The sequence below is a fragment of the Lissotriton helveticus genome, chromosome 3_1, assembly GCF_964261635.1.
Source record: "Lissotriton helveticus chromosome 3_1, aLisHel1.1, whole genome shotgun sequence".
NCBI classification, from domain to species: Eukaryota; Metazoa; Chordata; class Amphibia; order Caudata; family Salamandridae; genus Lissotriton; species Lissotriton helveticus.
In genome coordinates, this window is record NC_136061.1 from 1,815,092,757 (window position 1) to 1,815,113,597 (window position 20,841).

At 44.0% G+C, this 20,841-nt stretch overlaps 1 protein-coding gene across 4 annotated transcripts in view; it reads right to left on the reverse strand.

Moving 5' to 3' along the window:
* Positions 1 to 2,711: 2,711 nt before the first annotated feature.
* Positions 2,712 to 20,841, reverse strand: part of ANO9 (anoctamin 9) — a 769,113-nt gene continuing 750,983 nt past the window's right edge. For 2 of the 4 annotated variants that reach the window (XM_078682726.1, XM_078682727.1), the window contains 2 exons: positions 13,498 to 13,563; positions 2,712 to 4,913 (listed from right to left, as the gene is read on the reverse strand). In XM_078682726.1, coding sequence (XP_078538852.1) covers positions 4,886 to 4,913; positions 13,498 to 13,563 — 94 coding nt within the window. In that variant the 3' untranslated portion in view covers positions 2,712 to 4,885. The remainder of the gene's footprint in view (positions 4,914 to 13,497; positions 13,564 to 20,841) is intronic. The other 2 variants (XM_078682729.1, XM_078682730.1) reach the window with 1 other exon arrangement.

Sequence of the window (20,841 nt, forward strand, 5' to 3'; positions counted from 1 at the left end):
GGCATATTAAATGGTGCAGGGGGAAACAAGTGGGTTAACTCCTTCAAGAATCTCTGCACCAGAGGGGATTTAAAAAGAGAAGGCTGATCAAGCAGCTGAAAAAAAGAGGAAAGGGCCAAAAGATAGCTCTTAAAAGTGACCAGAGCAGAGCCCTGCTGAGCCAAGGAAAGTATGAACAGGAGGATATCAGATAAAGATGCAGATAGAGGGTCAATAGAACGGTCTGTACAATATTTTCAAAACTTGTACTATCGGCAGGCGTATAACGACTTTATGGAGGGACGTCTGGCTGCCAGAATAACCTCACAGATTTCGGGAGGAAGATTGAAACCTGTCACCTGTCGCCGCTCAATCGCCACACAAGGAGGTGGAGAGTGGACAGGTTTGGTTAGAGAACCCTCCACGGCTGCTGCAGGAGATCTTCCTGATGGGGCAGCCTGATCGGAGGATAGATGTTCACTGCCAGAAACTCAGGATACCAGGCTCTTGGTGCCCAGTCCAGAGCCACAAGACTGACTTGTGCCTGGTCACTCCTGATCTTCTTGAGCACTCACTTTAACACTGCGCAGATGTCAGCCTGGACAGCTGCTGGTCTTGTCACGATTGGTGATTGCTACCACCAAGGTCCCTTTACTGCCGTTAGACAAATTGATGGAGCATCATGATTTACTGCCAGGACAATTCCTTACATAGGAAGCACTGACGCGAATGCTCACAGATCTGTGGGCGGGGGATCGGGAGGAGCACGTAATAAATAAATAAACACATGATATTTTACAACTATTGGTCTCAATGGGATCTCCTGGACACGTAGTGAGCTGGCTCTATCGATCCCTTGCGACAATGGTATGCAGTTCCCTAGTGGTTCTGCGGGAAGATGGGAAAAGATCCTAGAATGGGAACTGTCTGTCCCGGAGTGTGAGAGAGTTTTGGCCTCCCACGAAAGATCTCCAGGAATAAAAGATTAAAGTATACCCAATTCAATTGTATACACATGGCATATATGACACTGCACAAAATCCAGGTGCTAGATATGGTCACTTAGATGCCGATTTTTCACACATGGTATTGCACTGCCCTAAATTGCGGTCCTATTGGGAGGAAGTACTTATGGCCCTGGAGATGACACTAGGATGGACCCCTCCCTGCACTCTGGAGATGTGTCTTCTGGGACTGTTCCCGAGACCAACCTCACGAAAAGTTGGCACAAGGTTTATAGACTTAGCATTGATGTTGGCTTAAAGACGAATAGCCATGGCCTGGAAATTGGCTAGAGGTCCTAGGGTCCAAACCTGGAGGGACGATGTCAGCAAGTGGGCAAGGGCTGAGGAGAGGGCGTTGGCCAGAGAAAAGGTTAGAGGGGTACGGGCTCGTCCTATTGCGAATCTATGGATACAAGCGCTGATGACTTGGGAGCTCCCGGAGATTTGCCAGGGGGAGGAGTTTGTAGAGGGTGGCGACTAGACAGAGGGTAACCTAGTTGGGACACCTGGAGGCCAGACAGAAGGGGGGACCTCGGGATGATCCGGGAAACACTAACAAAGCACTGGACTTTACGCGCTGCCCAGCCGGAGAGATGACAGGTGACTAGATCCCCCTACAATGGATACTATGCAATGGGCGCTATCCAAGAGGTATGGGATATACTTAATGAAACCGGGAGGGAGCCGCCCGGGCCCCCAGCCCGCACACCTACACCCCTGTTAATTGAAGGCCATTGGCCATTGATGTTGAAGCCTGGAGATTTGATATTGACTAATTTCTTTCTGTGTGTGTAGTCTCCCTGTCTATTTATATTCTTTTGTGTTGTTTGCTATTGTTCTTCTGGTTTCCTGCTACATACTTGGCATCTTAAATTTCTCGGAATGAAGACCCGTAGTACGGCTATGATGTTCACATGCCCCCCCCCTTCATAAAAGCAAGGGGTTATTTTCACATGATCAGTATTGATGTACAATGATTATACCACTCAGACTCACTTCAACCATAGTGATGGCTGTCTATAATGAGGATATGTGTTGCCTCCTTTTTCTGTAATACACCAACAAAACATGTTTAAATGCAAAATGCCAATACAAAATACTTTTTTTTAAAAAGTATAGCGTGAAAAGGTGCCTTATTTACAAGGTGGTGTTAAACCACGTTATGTAAATAAGGCACGTAGTTCAAAGTGACTTTCCTGGCGCGATAGGGGCTTGTACATATGCCCCTACGTTGCTTTAGGTAGGAGAACACTTGAGTCTAGAAAGGGTTGTCCAGTGTTATGTGCTTTACAAAAATAAACAGGTCACTTACTGGGCTGAGCTCTCAGACGGATGTGTGTGTGTGTGGGGGGTGATGGGGAGAATTGGAGCCCTAGACACAGCTTTGGCCCGTGCAGGTAAGAGCGGTGGGGCGTTCCACAGAGGTCAACGAGGGAACTATAATTATTTATTTGATTTACCCTTGTGGTCGTCTGTAGAATCCCCCCTCCACCCCCAACTCCCCACCCTTACCCCTCCCCCCCCCAAATTCAGCCCCACCGCTCTTACCTGCACGGGCCTCGGCTGCCTGGACATAGCCCTTGCGTGAACTGATCATCAATGCTACCTAGGCTCTGCACCTTCCTCCACCGTGCCTACCTCTCTGGCCCCTCACCACCTCTGCTTCGCCAACATGTCACATGACATTACTAAAGCATACGTTCCCATGAGAAATCAGAGTCATGCACATTTAGTAAACAAATACATTTATTATATAAAAAGAGCGACACAATTAAAAGAACAGGAAGGGTAGGATCTAGATTTTCATTGGAGTTTAAACACAAACACACATTCCCTTCAAATACTTCCATACCCTCTAGGTTGGATTCGTGGTGGTATAAATCAGACATAGAACTGACTCCACACCTATTCACTTTCAGCGGTACCGATGTATTTTTGAGATGCAAAATGTAAAATTTCGATCACAACATGGATTCTGTGAGAAAATACCAATGTCACCTGGCTTACAAGTGAACTGCATTATTATGGAATCTGCAGGTTGCCTGACATGTGGGTACCTCAAAAAGTCAGGTAGGATTGGGGAAAGTCAGAGACTTGAAAGCATGAGAAGGCAGAATTTCGTTTGCTATCTCTCTATTTTATCAGCCCCCCTCAGTAATCTCAGTTTCTCTATAGCAGAGTCCACCCTGTTTTGATCTTTGTGCTGGGGATAAACTCAGTAAAATATTCTCCAAATAAAATTCAAGGGCTTCTGGATGGACACTTTCCACATATGCCAACAAAGCCAGTTTGGCATCAGTTGGGTACACCAAGGAGAGAGGGGACATTTTTTATGTGTTTTTCAGATTAGCTAACCAGTGAAAAACAAACGAACACCCGACATGGGTTTTGGATTTTAGCTCTAGTGACACTGCCCATCTGACCCACCTGATAGTATACGCAGCTGTCGATTTGAAGTAAACCACGTTTTAGCGTCTGCCTAGTTTAGGTTTCTGTTGTCCTGAGATTCTGGCCGGGTTAGACACTTCTACATAGGACTAGGTTAACCCTTCTCTTAGTAAGGCAGTTGGAGAATTAGGATGCCCAACTACAGCCTTGCTTTTAAAACCTTGGGCACGGCTTGCACAGTCAGTATTAACTGGCCTATGCACTTGAATTGTCCACCAACACCTTTGTGTATCTGACTTTGAAATCTATGGGAGGGTTGAAACATGTAGCATCGCACCTAACTCAGCCCAGAGCTTGGAACAGAACCAATGTACTGGCACTTAGGAATGGCCTGCTTGTGTTCCTAAGAATCGGTGGGCTCCTACTCATCTCTTGACACCCTTAAGAATGGACTAGTAATAATGGTGTGCTTTGTCTTTCCAGCAGTCGCCTCAACTTTGTCAAATTTTGTCCAAGAAGTACATCCCTTTCATGTGTAAAATGTTCTTTGGTCTATCAGGCCAAATGCTCATATGAGAGTTACAGTCCTGAAGGTGTGTGTTCTGGCACAAACATATGCAAATGAGGTAGTATTACAGGTACGCCTAAGGTCTCCCTAAAACCTGATCTTACATTTGGCCAGCCGCTATTATCAATCCTCACGTCTAAATTCGTATATTCAGTGAGAACATGCTTTTTACTATCACTGTCAATCAGCACCTCCGGGTAGGAGAGAGGGCTTGTAAAGACCCACAATCCAATGCTATTTGGAAATATTATTTACATTTTGTCGAATACTGGGACAGGAAGTATCTCCAGTGAGGAAAGTCTTTTTTTAAATTAATGTTGACCCACGCCTGTCCAACCTGTTGCATTGGGAGACTTATTGCCTAAAAAATCGGGGTAAGGAGGATTTGCTTTTTGTTTCTGGTTGTCCATATTTCGAGTGCTATTTTTGCCATTTTCCTGGACTCATCTAATCTGTGCACCTCTGTGGCTGATGCTTCACAGAGCTGTCCATGATGGAAACCTGTAATGTTGAAGGGGCCCTTAGGTATAGGATACTGGGAGAAATTAAAATGTACATTTCTCCTCATGAATGCAATAGACAGGTGATCCAATATATGGCTGTGGTCTTTCTATGGATTTAGTTGCTGCTTATATAATTAACAATCCGCCTCAGTTAGACTTTCTTTCTAGGGACAAGGTCCATCATCTAGAGGGCCTGCCATAGTGGGGACCTTGACCATTATCTCCTGGGCCTCAGCTCCTCATGGAACATGGTGTTGTTTCGGATCTTTGGCCATTTCGAGTCTGTATCGAAGAAAGCCTCCAATATGGGTCTGATGCTGGGGTTGCGTACACAGGTGGTAAGTCCAGAAGGAGTGGTTATTCTTAACGCTTAAGGCCAGTAGTACAGTCCAGCTGCATCAATGGATTCCATGGCACTTCTACTGATCCATGGCAGGAGCTCCTCAAACTTCAGTGGAGTGTTCAACGACACTGCAAGGAAAACAAATAAACAACCTACATTTAGTTACAGCAGCAGCAATCCCGCTCACCTGTTCTCTATTCACAACCAGCTTCTGGCGCTCTTGGTCCTAATTCCTGAGCCAGACCCCAGGCCTCATCCTGCCTCGGTTGCTCTTATTCATGGTTACTTACAGTTCTCTCCATCTATTCCACTCTGTGATGTGTCATTCATATACATGCTTTTCCTGCCAGTTTCTTGACTGAGGCCATACATTGATTACTCTTAATCCCAATTATCCTATCATTTTCTGGCATCCATATCCCGGCCCATAGCTCTCCATTGAGATTGCTTCTTGTCTGTAATGTGTAACCCTAATGTTACTATTCCTGGTTCGAAGTTTTGTGCCTTCACATCACTATTTTTTTCTGTTTCTCCTGTCATTCTCTAATGTCTATTCCTCTTTTCTATTTCTGTGTCTAGTTCTTCTTTCTATTCTCTATGCCAGTTTATCTATTTGTATTGGTTTTCTTTCTTCTGTTCCTCCCCCTTCTACGTCTTACTAACCAGTTCTCTTTTGCAGCGCCTATTGCAATTTTTTTATGTAGATAATATTGGCATTTCCCCAGTGTGTATTATTTTTTTTCCTCTCTTTCTATTACTTCTGGTTATTAGCTATCACTTATCAGCAGTAGGACGTGCTTACTCATGAAAATAAGTTTAGTGATTCACAGACCTTTCTGCTATGCTTAACCACTTGGCTGCTAAGGGTCCTCGACGAGCTCCATTGACTTTCCATTGAAATCAATGGAAAGTCCATGACGAGTTACCCTTGTCATTAGCGCTGAAGTGGTTAAGCTTGTATTACTGCCTGCAAGTCATGAACTTAGTCGCATGTAAGCCTGAAGTAAGACAGAACTGGTTACATAAAATTATTTGGAAATCAGGCCTGGCTTTTCAGTTGTAATTCACATCCAAGTCAAGAGTAAGACACAACACTTCACAGATGTGGCTTTGTAATTCAGATATATACGTGGGTAAACAACCTTTACAACGAAACTTTTACAACGCACTACCATTACAACGCGGTCATTACAACGCAAACCATTACAACGCATTGCGCTGGGGGGCGCTCTAGGATAGGGAATAGGTTAATTTACTATCCAATAACCTTCCCTAGTGACCACAGGGACTGGAGTTGGAATAGTAAATTAAACTATTCACTATCCAACACCCAAAAGCACTATGCGTTGTAATGGATTGCGATGTAAAAACCGCGTTGTAAAGGCAGGCGTTGTAATAGCCTGCGTTTTAACGTCATACATCCATATACGTGTAATTCACACATAAGGCAGATGTAAAGCACAGCTACTCACAGAAAAAGCTCTGTGACTCGTGTAAATATGTTCGGGTATTTTTGACATGTAAGACGGGAGTAAGATACAACTATTTATGGAAAAAGATTTGTGATTCAGATACGGATGTTCAAGTGTAATTCACATCGAAGACAGAAGTAAGACAACGGCTTACAGAAAAGGCTTGATGAATTGGGTAAGAATATTGAAATGTTATTCACATCTAAGACAGAAGTATGAGAACTGCGTACAGCAAAGGTTTGGTGCATCAGGTGAGGCTATTCAAGTCTAATTTGCATGTAAGACAGATGTAAGAAAACTGCTCACAGAAAAGGCTTTGTGAGCCAGTTAAGGACATTGAAGTATTATTTGCATCTAAGATATAAGTAAGACAGCTGCTCATAGAAAAGTTTCGGTAAATCAAGTAAGGATATTTAAGTGTAATTCTCTTCTAATACAGAAATCACAGCTAATCACAGAGAAGGATTTCTGAGTCAGGTGAGGATCTTCAAGACTAATTAAAATCTAAGACAGAAGTTGGACACAACAGCTCACAGAAAAAGCTTTGTGGATCAGGTAAATATATTCAAGTGCAATTCACATATGTGATAAAAGTTACCCACAAATGAACAAGTTACTTACTTTTGGTAATGCCTTATCTGGTTGAGACTCTATCTAGCCGCAGATTCCTTACCTTTGAATACCCCAGGCGTCAAACTGGATCCGGAAGATTTTCGAGCAGTACCCTTGCGCAACGGTAGGTGGCATCATTCGTCTCTGCATCAGCATCATCCGCGCCGAAAGTGACATGCCCGCTACTTATATAGGCACCACCGCGGCGTGCTGACGTCAGTTACTTTCTCCACTTTCCATGCCAGGATCACAAAGCAAGGATGAGAACTCACCACTGGTGTGGAAAAGACTAAGGTCCTGAAAAGGGGGTCCCTTACACCTGACCTGGTTTTCAGACCTGGGAGGAGGGAAGGGTCAGTGAGGAATCTGCAGCTCGGTAGAATCTTTACCAGATAAGACGTTACCGAAGGTAAGTAACCTGTTCATCTGATTGAGACTCCTAGCTTCTAAGTCCTTACCTTTGAATAGATACCCAAGCAATACCTCCTCGGAAGTAGGTCTTCAAACTCAATTACACTAAAAAGTCCTGCAGGATCAAATGGGTGAAAAGCCCATCATGACGGACCTGACTGTCTAGGCAGTAATGTTTTGTGAATGTGTTCAGTGATGCCCATGTTGCTTCCTGACACATGTCCGGGAAAGGAACGCCATGCTAATGCTGTGGTCGCAGCCTTGGCTCTAGCAGAGTGAGTCCAAAAGCCCTCAGGGGGCTGTTTCTTGCCCAGTTCATAGCAGATCTTAATTCACAGGACATTCCATCATGAGATGTTTCTCTTCTATACAGCATTTCCTTTCTTTGCTCCCACATAGCCCACGAAGAGTTGATCATCCACCTGGAACTCTCTTGTGTGGTCAAAGTAGAAAAATAACTCTCTTAGTACGTCCAGGGGGTGGAGGTTCTCCTCTCTTTAGAGGAATGAGGTGGAGCAAAGAAAGTAAGCAAGGTAATGTTCTGACCTACATGGAGTCACGACCTTTGAAAGAAAGGAGGTACATGTCTGGAGAACCAGCTTGTTCTGTAAGAAGTGTTCACAGAGAGCCCTTGCAGTTTGCGGACCCTCCTGGCTGAAGTTATGGTCATGAAAAAGGCAGTTTTGATGGCTAACAACCTAAGAGTGCAACTGTGCAAAGGATTTAATTAGGCACACATCAGAAAGGTGAGGACCAGGTTAAGGTCCTACTGAGGCATGATGAAGGGCATAGGTAGAAACATATGTTGCAGGCCTTTAAGGAACCTAGCCACAACAGGTTACTTAAAGAGAAACGTTTGGTTCGGAAACTGCAAGAATGCAGAGATGGCTGAAAGGTAACCCTTAACCGTGCCCAGAGCAGAGCGCTGCTGGGCCAAAGACAACGCAAACAAGAGAACTTGTCAGAAAGGTGCAGACAGAGGTTCAACTTTATGGGAAGCATACCATGACACAAATTTCTCCCAAAAGAAGGCGTATGCCAACTTGGTGGAGGGACGCCTGGATACCAGAATAACATCACATACTTTGGATAGAAGGTCGAAACCTGTCAGCTGTCGTTGCTCAATCTCCATGCAGCCAGGTGGAGAGGGTGCAGGTTTGGGGGCAGAACCCGCACCTGTTGCTGTGACAGCTCAGGATACCAGACTCTCCGTGCCCAAGAATGACTTGGGCCCGATTGTTTCTGATCTTCTTGAGACCACTGGGCAGGAGTGATATTGGCGGAAATGCACATAGGAGGCCAGAGCTCCACTCCAGAAGAAAAGTGTCTCTGAGCGAGAGCCATCTTGGAAACTCCAGCGCGCATAACTGGTGACATTGCACGTTCTTGGTGGTGGCGAACAGAAGGCTCTCCCCACTGCTGAAAGAGACCTTGCACCACCTCTGGGTGGAGACGCCAATAGTGATCCACTACGCATCTTTGGTGGACTTCGTTCCCCCTGGCGTTCAGAGAGCCCGCCACATCCTGCACCACCAGGAAAATGCCCTGGCGTTCCTGCCATGTCCAGAGGTACAGAGCCTCTTGACAGAGGGTCCATAACCCCACCCCACCCACATGGCGGTGGTGTACGTGTACACCTGCATTAGCCTTCCCTTGATCGAAGGAAGAAAGACTTCTAATGCCAATTTAATGAAGTTCTAACAGGTTTATGTGAAGTATGAACTTTGCAGGAGACCACAGTCCTCAGCTCTCCAATTCTCCCAGCTGGCCGCTCCAGCACAGGGTTATGCATCTGTCTCTACAGTCAACTCTGGTTGGGGAAGAGATTGGGGGGTTCTGCCACTCACCCAATCGCGGTTCGTCAGCCACCACTGCAGGTCTTTTGCAATTCCCTCCGAGATATGGAACATGTGGGAGAGGTTTCCATGATGCTGTTCCACTGGGCCTTCAGGTCCCACTGCAGAGCTTGCATATGCCAGCCGGCAGGATGCAGGAGGTCATGAGACCCAACAGCCTCAGAGTCAGTCTCACGGAAATCCAGGATAGAGGCTAAAACATTGGTACCATGGCCTGAATACCCTGGACTTGCCGCTCAGGAGGGCAGGCCTAAAATGGCACCTTGACCAGAACAGCTTTGATGAAAGGGAGCGTCTAAGAGAGAGTTAGGTGTGTCTTTGGGATGTTGATAGTGAACCCCAGGAAGTGCCGGAGGTACGCTGTAGTCTGCAGGTGGGTAATGACTACCTGGGGTGAGCCCGCCTTCAACATCCAACCATCGAGGTAGGGGGAGACGGAGATCCCTAACCTCCGCAGACGAGCTGCGCCCACTGCCATCACCTTGGTGAACATGCAAGGGGCACTGGTAAGGCTGAAAGATAGCACAGCAATCTGAAATTGCTCGCCCACCATAACCCGCAGATAGCGTCTGTGGGTTGGCAAGACAGGGATGTGGAAATAGGCATCCTGCAAGCCCAACGCTACCATCCAATCTCCCGGATCTACGGCAGACAAAACTTCAGCGAACATTAGCATTTTTAATATTCTCCTTCTTCAATAAGAGGTTGAGAAGGCGCAGATCTAGAATAGGTTGAAGGCGTCTGCCCTTTTTTGGCATCAGAAAGTAGTGGGAGTAGCAACCACGACCTACTTCGGATGCAGACACCCTCTCTATAGCTCCCTTGGCCAAGAGAGCTTGCACTTCTTGATGGAGCAAGGAGAGAGGATCCTTCATTAGCTGAATGTAAGTGGGTGGCATAGATGGAGGTGTGTCACAAAGTGGAGGGAGTAACCCTTTTCGACTATCTGTAGTACCCAATGGTCTGATGTTACTGACCGACAGTGGGAGAGGTGATGGCATATCCTGTCTCCCACTGGGTGCCCATGATGGTCTGAGAGCGGACTAAAGATGTTTGTAGGCTGCACGGGTGTAGAACTGTGGCGGTGGACTGACCTGGCTGCTGGCTGCCTGTCCCACGTGGTTGCTTGGACCTGTGCACTTGGCCACAAAAAGGCTGAGAAGCCTGATGGTCGTGGTGGCTGGCTGGATATGGTGTGGTTGGACCCCTTCTGTAGCCACGAGGGGCCATGGACAAGCCCCACGACCAAGCCATAGCTCTGTTGTTATTGAAGTGCTCCGACGCTGAATTTGCCTTGTCGTCAAAGAGGCAAGAGCCATCAAAGAACATGTTCATGAGAGAAGCCTGGACGTCCCCTGCAAAAAACTGATGTTCTCAGCCACGTGCCGTAAGGCCACCAACGATGAAATCGCTCTACCCAGTAAGTCGGTTATGTCAAGTCCAAATCTGTGGAAGAACTTTACTGCATCGCTCTCGTCTGCAACAGCCTGATACAGTATGGCCCAGGCCTCCTCCAAGACCATAGGCTGCACTTGCGCAACCAAATCCCATAGTGTCTGGGAATAATGGCCCAATAGGCACAGAGTGTTCACAGACTGCACTGCCAGGCTGGTGGAAGAGAAAATTCTCTTACTGTAGGTGTCCAGCCTCTTGGATTCCCTATCTGGTGGGTTGGTAGGGAATGCGCCAGGGTGAATGTGGGATGAGAAGGCTTGGACCACCAAACTCTCCAGTGTGGGGTGCAAGGCAAGGAAACTGGAATCCCCAGGAGTGGGGTGATTGCGGCAGGCAATCATCCTCTTCACAAGAGCCCCTGTGCAGGGCTTGGACCAGGCCCCAAGTAGTATATCAGTAAGGGCCTCGTTGAATGGGAGTAAAAGTTCAGAGGGGGGTGACTTCTGGTTGAAGCACCTCCGTCAAGATGTTACTCTTGATTGCCACTGAGGGTAGGTTATGGTCCAGGACCTCAGCCATCCTATGCACCACATTAGTAAAAGAGGCTCTCTCTGCCTTAGCCACAGAAGGTGGGAAAACCAGGCAAGTGTCAGGTGAGGTGGCCTCACTCAGCTCCTCATGCCAGTTGTTCTCCTCAACTGGATCCACAGACCCCTCCCAATTATCTCCCTCACCAGGCCCATCAATCTAATAAGGCACTGGCTCCGCTCCGGGAAGAATGTCCTCGGTCGGCGCTGGACACAGCGTGAGATGATGCCCATCCGCGTCAGTGTCGAGAATGACAATGACGGTGGTGCCACTTAGGGGTGTCGCCACTGAAGGGGGCACCAAGGAAGATCTCATCTCGCTGGCGGTTCCACTAAGGATGGATCCAGTGAGGGATCCTTGGGGCAAGACTGGGGCCGAGGGCACATCTGCTTGTGTGGTTCCAGTAGGGGCCCCTCCTGTGCCTATGGGGCCCAAAGATGCTCCAGAGGGGCCAGGCTGCCCAAAGATGAGGTACACGACCTCATAAAATTCTTTCAGCTGCCAGAGGTTGCCCCGGATCTGGGAAGCGTGGAGCGGACACAGGTTCAGTCCCCGCTGACTCATGGGGCCTGGAGTGCCGACCCTCCCTCGTTTGATCGAGTGACTTTGATGAACGTCAACATCTTGTGCTTGGGGGACTTTCCCGACTTCCCTGATGACTTCGAGTGTGACGAGGAATGTTGGGATGGACTCAGCAAATTATCATGGTCCCTCCCACGATTACAGAACCTCGAGTGTCAAAGAGTCGACCAATGTCGGGCAATGAGGAGCTTGAAGGATCGCTCCCTTAGGGTTTTTGGGTGCATCGTGTGGCAGTCCTCAATGCGACACAAACACACCAAGAGAGGAGTTTGTCACTGTCATCTGCTTATGACAGGCCCCATATGGTTTGAAATCAGCTGGTTTCTTGGGTGACATCCTCACACCAAAAGATGAACTCTAAAAAAAGGTTGACAAAAAGTTGAAATGGCCCAGTCAAAAAACAACTGGAGCAGAAAGGAAAGAACTGACGTTAGCACGCGGAGGTGCGGCTTATATAGATGCCACGCACTTCACTACCAGAGTGGACGTTGCCAACACTGAGCGGAACAACGCCATCTACCAGAATGCAGAGGTACGGCTCGAAAATCATCCGGATCCAGTGTGACACCTGGGGATATTTAAAGGTATCGAATCTGCTGCTAGAAGTCTCTATCATATACTCAACATAAATGCTTTGTGACTTAGGAAAGGATATTTTAGAGTAATTCATATAATCACAAGTACTCACAGAAAAGGCTTTGTGAAACAGGTAAGGATATTTAGATGAAATTGACATCTAGGATAGAGTAATACTCAAACTTTCATGTACCCAGTGTAGGAAAGTGACTAAGGATTAGTGGAGTAGATAAGATTGTTCCTCGAAGACTATGCTTGAAAAATGGGGGAAATGATGTAATTTGAAAGCACTGAGAAAAGGAACACTAAAATCAACTGACCAAATCAAGATTTTGCCAGGAGTGGCTGTGACTTACTCGTGTAGTACTACTCGCTTACCCCCACATTTCAGGGGCAAGTCACAAGTAACTGAGCAGTAAGTTACAGCAAATTATTTGTGAATCAGACTCAAACGTTCTAGCAACCTTGGCCTAGTTTAATGAGCAAAGATAGCCTGCGTTTTTTCGTTGGGGTTGGTTGCAGGGCATGAGATCGCAACCAACTATTTATTCTGCAAACACAAGAAATAACTGTGCAACTTCAAAGCACTTCTGGCCAACGCCATAAGAATATAAAACAATTTGAACGGGTGACTAGATTTTCCCCGAAGAATTTGTAATGAGATAAATGGTTCATTTTAAAGCAATAGTTAAAATTTGCACCCACAGGTTCATGCCGTTCACACTGTTAGTAGCAGAGTCCCGTTAATGTATACATAGGTACGACCAAAATATCATCTTAAAATATGCTGTAGACTCATTAATTTAATCATGAAATAAGAATGGAATTTTTTCTAAAGTTAATACTTTGCACCCAATGCATCCGAATAACATATTCGTTAAGATTATTGCTCTGAGACAAAAATATGAGCTTGAAAAATGTAGTAATTTATTAAATTCTGTGGCTGCAAAATATTGGCTTCAGACGTTCATCAAAATTATTGATTTTGGTACAAATAATCAGCTTGGAATATGTAGTAAACGATTGATTCGGCACCAAAATATAAGTAGTTAAATGATTGATTTTCACAAAAATATATTTTTGGAATTGTCCTTGAAATTTGTGAAAGGTGACAAAAATACAATCTTAGAATATTCAGGAAAAATATTGATTTGAACCCAAAATGTCATATTCGAATATTACCTAAATTATTGGTTACCCCCTCTACAACCAGATCTTACCTGTCACAGCTGAGAATGAAGGGTGACCATGCTGTAGGCAACTCTGATTCTTCTGGTGGCGCCCTGCTGTAATGTTTTCAGTGTAATTATGTTTGACATTTTGGACTAGGTTAGTAAAGCTTTTGTAAAAAATATTATTTTTTAACAGTTTCATGGAATTCCAAGGTGTCCTCGGAGGAGGGGCAGTTATGATTTTGAGAGGGGCGTCTGGCATATCTATGTAGATAAGTAATCCATCGTGCAATGGTCCCAGTGCACTTCAGTTGTTGAGAGTTAAATCCTTTTTTCTGACACAAATACCCTTCTTGCAAAGTTCTTATGTTGGGGGTCCAGTTAATAGCCTTTAAGAGTCACCCACAAACCCTTCTCCCACCCCCCCCATTCGCATCTCCTCTCCCCACGCATCAACCCTATCTACTAGCCTTTATCCTCATCTTCTTTAACAAGCCCACATATTCAACACCTCCTACCGGGTCCCACCTTCATCCCCTTCCTTAGGTTACATCCTCAAAATCTCCTCCGACCTGCCATCATTAACCTCTCCTACCAGCCTAAATGCCTTCTTCAACTGTGCCTCCTAATTTGCACGATCTCCTATTTTACTTGGTCACATTTTTCAGTCATTGACGGTCCATCTGTGCTAACAAACACCAAGAAAACACATTTACATTTTTTTCAGAATTTCTCCAACTATCAAGCTCTTTTTCATTAGATATATATATTTCTCTTTTTCTCCACCTCTCCTTCCTATCTGTTAAAAGACTGGTGGTAGGAACCCCACAGACACCAAAGGAAGGCTGAACCAGGTCAATAGAGTGCCCGCCTGTATATCTATAAAGATGAGACACTAGCATGGACACTGCACTGTTCTAGTTAAACTGAGAAGGAGGCAAAGGTAACCTTAGACTAGGATCTGTGGAAGGGTATCTTATGAATATATTAACACCGCTTTACCAAATACAATTTATTCGAAATTCGAGGATATAATTCAGGGCTGGTAGGGAGGGGCTGTGTGGGTAATAGCCAGCTGATGTGCATATCCCTATAAGAAGGTAGGTGGGTAGGACACTGTGCATTGTAATTGGGGCTACCTGGAAAGAGAACGCGGCTGGAGCAACAGAGGAAGGCTTGTGGGTGTCATAGTGTGGCCCTGTGGGTGAGCTGAGACCAGTGGCATGGCTGAGTTTAGGCCAGGATGGAGATAGGGCATGGTGAAAGGAAAAGCATGAGATGGCGGTGCCGGATGGGGAGAGGATGTACCCTTAGTGCTAGATCGGTCGACCCCGAAGCTGGGGAACTGTGTTCGAGTCTCGGCAACAACACTCAACGTCCTAGGATTCTGGGCAAATCACTTAATCTCCCAGTGCCTAACAAAAATGAATGTGTCCTCATGTAACGAAACTGGTGCTCATGTAAAGCGCTCTGATACCCGAAGACTCGGGTCTAATTTGCGCTATATATAACTCCCCCAAAAAAGTTTCTCTGGTAAGGGGGGACAGAATGTGGACAAGATTAGAAGCCGTCACTTTACCAGTGCATGGCAGGTAGCTGGGAGAGGATCCTGGTGGCTCGTCTTTTAGATTAGAAATAAGATGGAAGTAGAAGGGTCACTAGAGTATTACCGCAGTACTATATTTTTAAAAACACATTTATTTTTTACTAAAGGGAAAAGGCCATCAACAATCTTTTTAATATACTTTTATTTCAAGGAAAACTTCTTGGGGAAATTACATATAGAATTTTGTAAACTATTTGCTTTTATCAGTTTTGTTAAACCCTAGACACAGTACTATAATTTTGAGGCTAAATATTGAAAAGACTTAGGGGAGATACTGTACTGATTTGATATAAAAGGACATTGGAAGAATGGCCCAATGAGTCTCCCATCAATAGCAAGATGTTGGCTGCCCAAGGAATCACCAGCCACCCACTGGGACATTACTTGTCTATGTTAAGACGACAGCTCCCATTATACCCTCATGTAAGTGGCTAGATAGACGTTCACGGGTGCAGTGGCAGTATCCAATATTTTCTGCTGGGGCGGTGCATTATATTTGTCATTCTCCTTTTCAGGTTCACATCTGTCCATTCCAATGTTGCTAGGGGTCCTAGGCCTATTCTCTTTTAATGACTTCAGATTGTGATATCGTACTGGCAGGGGTAGTAGTGTGCTGGTTATGAGCTACAAATCTCACAGGTTGAGCTACCATTCAACTGTGGCTTCAGCCACGAAAACGGTTTTCACTCCACAAGATGCGCAAACTGATATAGATCCCTGAAAAGGGCGAATATAATTCGAAGAAGCAACTGGGTAGCTACCCTTTAAGCAGCTACTTTCATCTCGTCCCTCCACAAAGATTTTTAGAATTCATAGACCTTTACAATTTGTCAATACAGTGGTATGCCTAATGTGTACATTAATCAAGTTTCATTCATATCTTTAATGACTCAAATATCCTTAGCAATTTAACACAATTTTGACTAATTGCAGTTTTTAAAGAGAACAATTAATGATGCTTTCGAAAAGAATGCTGTGGGTAGAGAATTTGAAATCAATGTCTTCGAGAAGGAGGACTGTCAAACACTGCTCACTGTCGTTTAAGACTGGCTTGGGGATGTGCCTTGTCGGGAGGAACTATTTTCCGATTTAGGAAATATCTAAATGATGAGTTAACTTAGTTGGTCTTCTAATTTATTTATTAATAAAAATCGATCCCTTTTTCACATGTACTATTTCCATCACACACAATGCAGAATGGATGTGCTAAAGGTCAAGGTTAGAGTAATGCTAACTTTTGTGATTTTGTTGAGAAGTCAATCACTTCGTTCACGACTTTCCTCAATGGCCATCCTTAGAGAAATTGGACCTTTTAGATTTAAGCACTATGCAGCTAGGTTTAACTTTGACCAAACACAAGTACAACTGACTTACAAAGTGTTAGACATTTCATTTAACTTGTAAAGCATTTACCTTAAACAGGTCTGTCCAACAACGTATTTCACAGGGTGTGCTCCCAATGTGAATGCAAAAAAATTATTTGCATTGGCCATTTGTACACACTTTTCTGCCGAAGTTTGCAAAATTATAGATAAGCTAACTAAACTGTAAAAACGTTTTCTATATTTTAGGATAGCACACATGTTCTGACTATTTAGGCTGATCCAAGCCGCTCATAGGTTACAATGTCAGCTTTCTAGAATGTAATATATATATATATATATATATATATATATATATATATATATATATATATATATATATTATTGTGTGTGTATATATATATATATATATATATATATCTATATATATATATATATATATATATAGATAAAGATATAGATATATATATAGATAGAGAGAGAGAGAGAAACAGAAAAAAATATTTTCTTAGAAGTAGTACTCAATTTAAAAATGTACAATATTGACTAATGTTTACATCAGGAAAATCCTGAAGATATTTTGTGTGATTTGCAAATTTTCTAATACAATTGACCTTCTATTTCACCAAAGCATTGCCTCTTACTGCAATAGAGCACACTTTTCAACAGTTAAAGCAAACATTTAACTCTCTACGGCACCTTTATTTACATAATCTGCTTACTGTGGAAGCACATTTGTTGACTAGATCTTAGAGCCAAGTGTACCTCAAAAAGATGGAGAATTTGATTCCCTAACTGACAGGTGAAGAATGTGGAACCTGAAGCAGAGCTACTGATTCCATTCCTTTCCTTTCTTAAGCAACACTGGTAGATTTTTTGTATTTCTGTAATTGGTTGATTTAGCAGATGTTTTATCTGAAGGGCGGTATAACAACAACTAGGGTCACATTAGTGCGATTGCTATTGGAGTGGACACATAAAGGTCATCTGGTGGTGTACTTGTAGTAAGATGAGAACAAAGACATTAAGTTATCTATGAATACCACCAATGAAACTATAGATGGATGCACCATACAGACAAGATGGACAGAGAGGGTTGCAACAAGTTATCTAATGTTGGAGAGAGCAGTTGTGAGCATGTTGATACAATACCTTACTTTATATCGATGCTGTGTTGCATAACTGTGAAATATTCCATCCAAACTCTACTTTTAGTGGTTGTGTATGTGGTGGTGACTGAAGGTGTCTGCTGTAGTAAGGACTGTCTTGCGCAAGTATGTGGCATTCTGTGCTATGCAGGCTGTGTGTTCAGTGTACTGTTGAGAACGTGTGTATGTTGCCTATGTCCAGAGTGGATCTGGAAAAGCGAGAGTAACGCTGGAGACCAACAAAGAAAGGAAATGAGTGGTTACAATGGATAAACACTATAAAAGGGAAGCTAGGATGGAGAAACTACTAGGCACAGTGAGAATGAGAAGAGACAAATCCTGTGTGAAGTGCTGGGAGTAAAGCGGGTCAGAACAGATAAGACGAGAGATGACAAGAACTGTTGGGAACAGACGAGAGAAGGAGCTGCCTTGATGAAAAAGCGGGGCCTGCCTGGAGCAGAGAAAAGCAGGCACTCAATATGGTAATAATGGTGGCCACTGTAGCTTTGGATAGGCGCGAGGCCCCTGTACAAGTTCCTACCTCATTCATTATTCTTTTACTAAAAATCGCCATGATGAGGAATTTCTTTATTTTTCAAAATGTATTTTATCTGCCGACGAAGGGCGTGGCAATGGGGGCAGCCTTTGCCCCTGACCTGGCGATTCTGTTCATGTCTTTCTATGAGAATACCTTTGTCACGTGTGATCTCAACCCATTCCGGCACCATATACGACTTTGGGTGCGTTATATTGATGATGTGTTGATGATTTGGAAGGGAGACTACATCGAACTTGAACGCTTTCACACCTGGCTGAATTTGCGATGTCCAGATATTCAATTCACGATACAATCAAGCAACAATAAGATTGATTTTCTAGACATCACGATTGCGGAAGAGGATGGCACCTTATTTACTACCCTATTTAGAAAATCTTTGGAACGAAATTCACTACTACAGTATTCAAGCCATCACCCCCGGAGTCTTCGAGACAATTTGCCTTATGGACAGTTTCTTCGTGTCCGATGGAACTGTAGTAAGAAGGAAGACTATATGCAACAATCAGAGATAATGATGGAACGTCTAATAGAGAGAGGTTACCCCAAACGGCTGATCAAGCGCTCCAGAAAGAGGGCATGATTCTGTCATCGAGAAACCCTTTTGGAACCCACTACACGCATGTGCCAATCTGAAAAACGCATGATTTGCGTAACGACTTTTTCAACAAAGAGCAATGCCATCAAAAAGACTATAAACAAACACTGGGGTCTCATTGCTGATGACTTGGAGATCACCAATGTACCGATGCATGCTTTCAAAAAAGCAAGAAATGTGAAAGACTATGTAGTCTCATCCTATCTAGAGTGCCCACCTGAACCCACCTTGGCCTCATGTTGGAACCAACTGCCTGTTGTCGGACATTTCAGATGCGGCAAGTGCAAAGCTTGTCCATCAACTATTCAATCTAAGGAATTCGTTTACAAAGACCACCGACACTTTTACAAAAGCCACACAAATTGCAACACCAAAAATGTGATCTATGGCATAATCTGCCCATGTGATCTCATTTATGTGGGACAGACCCAGCAGTGTGTTAAAGTAAGATTCCTATCACATTGTAGTAGAATCAGATGTAAGGTAGCAGGGGCACCCCTTGTCGAACATTGTGAGAAATATAACCATTTGCCGGAAACATTGAAATGGGCGGTTCTGGAGCATGTAACACCAGGCCCTAGGGGTGGTGATGTGTCTAGCGTCCTCAACATAAGAGAGATGAAGTGGATACATATTTTCAACTCTGTAGCTGAGGGTTTAAACGAATCAGAAAGCAGTTTTGTACAACTAGCTAATCTATGATTACATGTCTCTAAGGTGTACTGATGTGATAACGTAAGATATTCTCAAATTGTCCAGCGAAGTGAGCATGACTCATGTACCTCCTTAGAACAACTTGCAATATCACACCAATGTCAACAATTATAAACATATGCATCTGGATAGAGGTACCATAGCCCACCAGATATGGTATACCTGTATAATGTATAGCAATATGACTTACACTCAACCTTCTTTACGTTATATTCTTATATTGTATAAATGTATGAGTTACACTATCCTACGAGACAGGTGCACTCTTCTCTTGTTGCTTTATGAACATAACCCCCTTTTCTTCACAATATGACAAGCACTGTGTGATATGAAAAATCTGTAATATCTTTAGACCTAACTGTGTGTACTCTGGTATAGAAGAAATGTAGAACTTTAATACAGCCTCTAGAAAGTGAACTATTCCCGGAAATGCTTGTGCTCGCAATACAATTGCGAATCTAATTCATGCATTTGAATACCTCTCAAAATGGATTGAATTATTTAGTCATTTTTTACCTGTCTAAATCGAAATACTTTTCACTCGGACCCACACACTTTGGTTTGGTGTGAGTCTTTCCTCAATTTCTATCGAAGTGAGGGACGTAGCTCCACCCTTAGATAATAAACCAGGAAGTAAGCGAGCCATGCTGTTTCTGGCTGAACCGGAACATTTTGGATTTACCTCCCGGGTCGTCTCAATTCGTTTAAGGTAAAGCGTGCTGGGCTTTTTTACAAACTCCCTGAATAAAGCGCGGGTAATCAACGCATGTTATAGCGGGCGGTTTCAAAACTTAAGTGTTTTTTCACTGCTTTGCAGGGGCCCCCGTCGATAAACGTATGAGTGATTCTCGGCTTGATATCGTTTGGACACAGTCGCATTATGGCTTAAGGACCGTACATGAAATTTTAACAGCGGGAGCCTTGAGAACTCCTCAATGATTTGAGGTATGTTACATGTACCTGGCTTCACCACTATACTTATATCGTCCCGGTAAAATAGTGTACCTTTTTAGGTACGTGCACTGATTTTTTACATTTCATGTCTCTTAGGGATTGATACACCACAACGGTCTATTAGGACTCAGAATTAGGCAACAACAGATAGCTATACTTTATCTGTCAAATGATTGATGATTATGGGTAAGCCCTTCCCCCCAGATTTTGGGGCAATTTTTGGTGGTACTTTGTGTAATAATGCTCTGTGTAGAATTCGGGAATTTTTAACTATACCTATGACTTACTGTTATCCAATTTCTTCTTTCTCCCTTTCATCACGCACAGACTTAGTATATGAATCTGTATTTGAATAGCACCGGTCTTCATAATACTTGAAAGAGTGCAGTCTTTAACGATCGTCTATCACTGTCATAGACTTTCGAAACCAGTGGTAAGCAGGATATTTTTTTGCCCTTTCCTATAGTGGGACCTAGCTCATGAGTGTTTCCATG